Source organism: Lipotes vexillifer, unplaced genomic scaffold (assembly GCF_000442215.2).
Source record: "Lipotes vexillifer unplaced genomic scaffold, Lipotes_vexillifer_v1.1 scaffold774, whole genome shotgun sequence".
Taxonomy (NCBI): domain Eukaryota; kingdom Metazoa; phylum Chordata; class Mammalia; order Artiodactyla; family Lipotidae; genus Lipotes; species Lipotes vexillifer.
Genome location: NW_006788102.1, coordinates 1 through 6279, shown reverse-complemented (window position 1 = coordinate 6279; position 6279 = coordinate 1). Strand labels below are relative to the sequence as shown.

Here is a 6279-nt window from a genome sequence, read left to right as displayed (position 1 = left end):
AGGAATGCCAATTACACCCCAAAGTGTCCCAGAGCCACTGGGATGGCAAAGCTTTCAGAGCCGAGTTCTCAGCTGGCCTTGACCACGCCGGTGACGGGGGCTGCCATCCACCCTCTGAGGGTGAGGACGGGTCCCGGGGGAGGGAAGGGACAGAGGTCCTCGGCGGCTGAGCGGCAGGCCCCTAGGATTCCACTCCAAAAGCCCACCTCCTGCTGCGCGCACCTGAGCAGCTCTGCTCCCCAGGGCCCGTGGGGGAGCGGCCTCATTCCCCCAGACCGTGGTTCACCCCGCCCTCCCGGCCCGAATGGACGCCCGGCTCCCACAGCCCGGACTCAAACCCACCTCTGCCCAGGCAAGCCACCCACTTTGTGGAGTTTCTCCACGTGAAGTGGGAATTGCACGAGATCCTCCTTCCAGGGCTCTGTTTTAAATAAGGGTCGCGTGAGAGCATTTTAAGGGGCCTGGCTCGTGTCACTCAGGCAGGAACCTGAGCTCAGCAGAATTCATACTTGACCAGGCACGGGTCCAAGAGGAAGGACTGGGCTCCTCTGGCCCTTGCAGTCAGGAGTGAGGGCATCACTTGCTTTGGCCAGTGAAATGTGACAAGTGACTCATGACAGTTCTGGGGGCAGAAGCTTGAATGGTCAGAACATGATCTGCCAGCTCTGCTTCTCTGCCCACGTTCAACTCGGGGGCCGCTCCACCGCCCAAGTCTTGGAAGGAAGATAACGACGAAGCGGGGCCCCCAGCCCCCTGCGATGCACACACCGCGTGAGCGAGAAGTGAGCCCTTACTGTGCAGGGGTGTCGGTACTGCCGGCGAGCCGCCCTGGCCCGCCTGATGCAGTCAGCAAACTCCCACCTCCCTCGCCCCCGGAGAACTCTGGGCCAAAGCAGGTCCCAAATTCTAAATGCAGGTCAGCATAATCACCTGGGGATGCAAAGGAGTTTACAACCATTGTGGACACGAGTCGGGAGCTGTGACTGTGGGTGGGTAGAACAAGGCGCCCCCTCCAGATGCGACCCGGGGTGGAAAACTAACGTTCTTCCCTTCCTCTTCCTCCCCGGGGCGGGGCAGGGCGGTGGGGGGGGCGCGGACACGAACAAAGCATCAATCATGCTCGCAGGTTCACTGGTCCTGCCAATGGCAAGGGCATCACCCCCAAACGGGGAGGCTGAGGCTCAGAGATGTTAAGTTACTTGCCCAAGGTCACACAGGTTTAGGGGTGGAACTCTCTGGTCTGATTTTAAAGCCCACCGGCCTCGCCAGACACTGGCGAGCCTCTCCCCAGCACACGAGTCAGGAGGCAGCTCCATTCAAGCCCCAGCCTGTCACCTTCTGGCAGTGAGCTGCACGGCTGATGTGCAGCTCAGAGGACTGGGGCCAGGCCGGAGTGCAGTCCCACTTTGTCACTCCGACAGGTCAGCCCCATTTTAGTGCCTGGCCTCGCCAGTGACCGACTCTGCAAACACGTCCTGGGCAGCCTCTGGCTTTGGAGACGTATAAAGTGAAACTGATTTGCACCAGGATGTGTGGCAAGGATATATCTTCCTCAGGGTCCCGTGGTGAGACCATAAATCTCAGGGGCCACGCCTGACTGGCTTGCGGCTCTGGAATCCCAGCACGGATGGATCACAAGGCAATTCTGTGTCTGAGCAAAGATCTACAACACACGAGAGCCAATTCAGAGCCACACTCGCTGCCTGACCGGCATCTTTCAGCCAAGAGACAACCCTGGGCTGACCCCGAGGTCACAGCCGAAAGACGGCCAGACTCGGCTCCTTCAGCAAGTAGCCCATGTTTAAGTACAGGAAAGAGGCACGTGGATGTGACTGTTTTTTCCTTTGAAACTGAGAAGGTTTGGCCAGCCTGGGGTTGAACAGGCTGGAGCTGAGGGGGCTTTGGAGGAGCACCCACTGTTCAGGCCTGACCATACCCCCGGCCCTGTCCTCGGCACCAGGCAAGTGAGCCTACAGCATCAGGGCAGCGGGCGGGGGGGTTGGGGAGGGGTCCCTGGATCACTCATCCACCCATCATTCACTGAGCTCCCACCACGAGCTGGGCCCTGAGAGAGAGACTCACAAAGATGAAAATGCGTACAGGCACAGCTCAGAGATGTGCTTCGCAGCCCCCTCGTTTTTACAACCTGAAGGTTCGTGGCAACCGTGTGTCGAGAGATTCTGTCACTGCCATTTTCCCAACAGCATTTGTTCACTTCATGTCTCTGGGTCACGTTCCGGTAATTCTCGCAATAGTTCAGACTTTTTCGTCATTATTATATGTACTTGTTAGGGTGTCTGTGACCAGGGACCTTTGAAGTTACTGCCATGACTCACTGAAGGCTCAGAGGTCAGTTAGCATATTTTAGCTATAAAGTCCTTTTTAATTAAGGTCTGTACATTGTTTCTTTAGCCATAACACTATTGAGATCTGTATAGACCGCCAAGTGCCCGCGCAGAGAGGCGACAGAGTCCGGGCGCTGCCACCAGCAGCTGTGACGCAGGGGATGCCCCACCCCTCCAGGTCCCGGGCCCCACGTGTCACACGCAGACAAGTGCCCAGCGGACAAGGCGAGTGTAGGGCTGAGGGGGCAGCACCGGGCGTCGCCTGGCCTACCCACGCCGCCTCTCCAGAAGGCCACTCACCACCTGCTTGTTCTGCTGCAGCAGCGGGCAGGACAGGTCCAGCTGGGGGCTGGCGTAGACGGGCGCCAGGGTGAGCCGGGAGGGCGGCGCACACACGAACTTCACCACAGCGGGCTCCAGCGCCGGGAAGGGGTTCGTGATGCTGGGCCTGTTCCCCACCGTGAGGGCGATGACCTGGCGGAGCAGAGGCAGCCGTCAGACACCCCACGCCCGAGTCCCTGCTCCGCTGGGAGCCCCCGGGACTCAAGCGCCCTCTTCTGCAGAACTGGGATGGTGGTGATGCCCGCAGCCCAAGCGGGTTACAGTGGTCCAGCGACACACGCCCAGGAGAGAGCTCCCTCAACGTGCAAGAGACCTTCCGACAGGGGCCCTGGCGCCCTCTACTAACAGAACAGAACCACGGCCTGCTCCTGGACCCGAGGAAGAGGTGGGTCAGCGGAACACCATGCAGCTTCCTGGGACCCTATGAAGACCCCAAGGCTGATGAGCAAATTGACAAGCTTGTGCGTTTTGAATGAGGAATCCATAGTGACTTGAAGACACCCATCACAACGAGGTGCAGGCACTGCCGAGTGTGTCTGATGGACTGAGCCCCTTGGGGAGGGACCAGCTGAGGGGTATGGAGGGCGGGGCCGGTAAGCAGGTGCTGGAGTCACAGCCCTGCCCTCCTTTCGGCTCTGAGAGAAGCTCAGCTGGAGGCTGCAAAGACGGAAATTAAAGGCGCAAGAAAAGACACGGAGATTTATGTTTGCTTTCAGAGCTGGGACCTCAGAAATGAAGCCCGGCCCCCCGGTTTTACGAGCAACACGGCTCACGGCCGGTCCTGAGGGAGCGGCCCCCGGCCCCTCAGTGACACTCACTTTCACACACCAGAACAGTCCGGTCCAGAAGCCCCTCAGCCTTCCTGACCACGAGGCAGGACAGAGGGCAGTGTCCTGGGTGACCCCCAACACCCCAGGAAGCGACCCCAGAGCACCAGGGTAGGGGGCCCTCAGGGCGACCCTGCTGAGGATCCAACTCCTACCGTCCGAGGGGGACAGAGATGACTGAGCCAAGCCAGGGATAAGAAAGTTCTCTACGTTAATTTTTGACTAAGTTTATTCTTGTTGTGGTATTTATTATTTTTCTTATTCTTCAATTGATTTTGTAAAAAAAAAACAACGAAGCCAGTGGAAGTGGGCCTCTCACTGTGCATCTGTTCCGCTCACACCAAGCCAGTCTGAGTGTGGCCGTCTTCATGAGGGTGCCTGGGGGCCGTGTGTGTGTGTGTGTGTGTGTGTGTGTGTGTTTTAACATCAACTGACATGCTTTGTACTAGTAAATAAACACAGAAAGGTGTTCTTCACTTCCTCCAAGAAAGGGGCTCTCTCCTATCTCTCTTGATTCATGCTGGCCTCCTCACCCCTTGCTTTCTGTTTCCTGGCACCCTGGGAATGGAGGGTTACACCCCTACTATAACCAGACAAGTGCGCAGCCCTGAGCCTGGGACTGCCAGGCACAGGGGAACAGAGGGGCGAGCTGCTGCTCTATCCAGCCAATGCCGGCCCTGCAGGGATCACAGGTGCATTGTGCTCAGTCCACCCAGGCTAATTTTTTTGGTTTTCAGCATTAAAAAAAAAAAATCAAGACACTCCATACACCTGAAGTTAATATAATATTGTAAATCAACTATATGTCAATCTAAAAAAAAGATTTCAGAGAAAAAAATATTGGGATTCTCGGCTCATCCTGAAACACCGAAAAGATCTGCCTGCCCTGGGTCTGCAGTCTCACTCATTTATAATACTGATACTTGCCTGACCCTGGAGGCCTCTGACTTTGCGAGCCCGATCTCATCCCACCCGGACTTGACAGTGGGGAGTGCTGACGCCCTGGAGCAAGAGATCGCTCCGGGTGTGGAAAGAGAGGCAGGACTGGCCAGTGTGTAGCGCGGTCCCAGCCGCCGCACCCCGCTAGGCCCAGATGATGCTCACTCAATCACCCCACCACCCTGATCTTCAGTCTGCCTGTCTGTGAAATGGGTACAACAGCCACAGCTGTCTCTCAGGGTTGCCTCGAGCAGTTAGATAAAATAATGCTGCGAGGCACAGCGGGGTGCTTGGGGGACGTGGCTTTCCATCCCTCGCTCTGGGCAAGGCGGGTCTGGGGGTGGCCGCCTACTCACCTGCTCGCCCAAGACCTGGCAGGTCACGAGGATCCAGTGTTGCTGGTGATTCCGGGCGGCAGGGGGCCCAAAGAGAGCCAGACTGACGCTGTCCATGTCCTCAGAGGTGACGTTGCGGAAGAACTTGGAAGGCTCCAGGACCCAGGGTCTGGGACCCCCCTCGAAAAGCATCTCTTTTGAGGAGCCGAGGGTCACCAAGGCGACAGAGGAGGGGTCCACAGCCTGTGGGAGAAAAGAGGGGAAGCGTCAACGTCTCCCTGGGAGAGGCGAGCCTGCCAGGGCTGGGGTGGCTCACTCTCTGGTCCTCGCTTTACTTGGTGCTGGTTGTCCTGCCAGGAAATGATCTGTTTGGGCGTCTGTCTCCCCAGCTGGCCTATAGGCTCATTAAAGGAAAGGCATGTCTGTTTCCTCTTGTATCTGCAGCTTGATCTCAACCACGTGAGAAATGAAAGACCTTACAGACAAACTGAAATATTTTTAAAAGAGTAAATTACAACTACACTGTGATACAATTTCTCTGCCATCTGATTAGCAAAAATCCAAAAGTCTGAGCACACACACTGCTGGTGAGTCCGTAGGGAAACACGTACTCTTTTATAAAATTAATTAACTTGTTTTTTGAGATATAATTGACATGTAACATTATATTAGTTTCATTAGTACAACAGTGTTTTGATATTGGTATATGTTGCAAAATGGTCACCACAATAAGTCTAGTTAACATCTGTCACCACACAAAGTTACAATTTTTTCTTCTTGTGATGAGAACTTTTAAGGTCTATTCTCTCAGCAATTTTCAAAAAGTTTTATCGAGACACGTGTTCTATCCCACTGGGGAGACAGGAAAATGGCACAACCCCAACAGAGGGAAATTTGGCAATATCTACTAAAATGACAGTCATATTTATCCCTTGTCCAAGCAACATTCCTTCTAGGAATGGACTCCGAAGATATGCCTCCATGAATATATAAAATATACACACAGAGCTATGCAATACAGTATTTACAGTATTTAAGAGTAAAAGCTTGGAAACAGCACAAACACCCATCAGCAGGGGCCTAGTTAGGTAAACTGTGGTCCATCCATACGATGGAATGTCAAACAAAGATCTTCCCGTGTGGATGTGGAGAGATTTGCAGGTTATTTTCTTTATTTTCCAAGCAAAGAAGCAAGGTGCAGAACAGGATATCTAGCATACTACCTTTGAGTAAGAGAGAAACGGGCAGGGCATAAGAACATAGAATTGTTCTTGCTGACTTTTGCAAAAAGAGACACTGAAGCTGTAAAATGGAAACTAATCAAAATAGTTTTTGACAAGAGGCAGGGAAGGGATGGAAGTGAGGCTTCTGGGTGTACTTTGAATACAGGTTTAACTTGGGAACCACATAAACAACTTAGACAAAAAATAAGGTTAGGGCTTCCCTGGTGGCGCAGTGCTTGAGAGTCCGCCTGCCGATGCAGGAGACGCG

The 6279-nt window shown here is 54.4% G+C and overlaps 1 protein-coding gene across 1 annotated transcript in view; it reads right to left on the bottom strand.

Annotated features, from left to right (window-relative positions):
• The window catches only part of LOC103082863 (nuclear pore membrane glycoprotein 210-like), a gene marked incomplete at its 5' end in the record, with an annotated part of 44270 nt that extends 39230 nt beyond the window's left edge, over positions 1–5040 (bottom strand). The window contains 2 exons of the mRNA XM_007461242.1: positions 2646–2819; positions 4810–5040. Coding sequence (XP_007461304.1) covers positions 2646–2819; positions 4810–5040 — 405 coding nt within the window. The remainder of the gene's footprint in view (positions 1–2645; positions 2820–4809) is intronic.
• Between the last annotated feature and the right edge of the window lie 1239 nt (positions 5041–6279).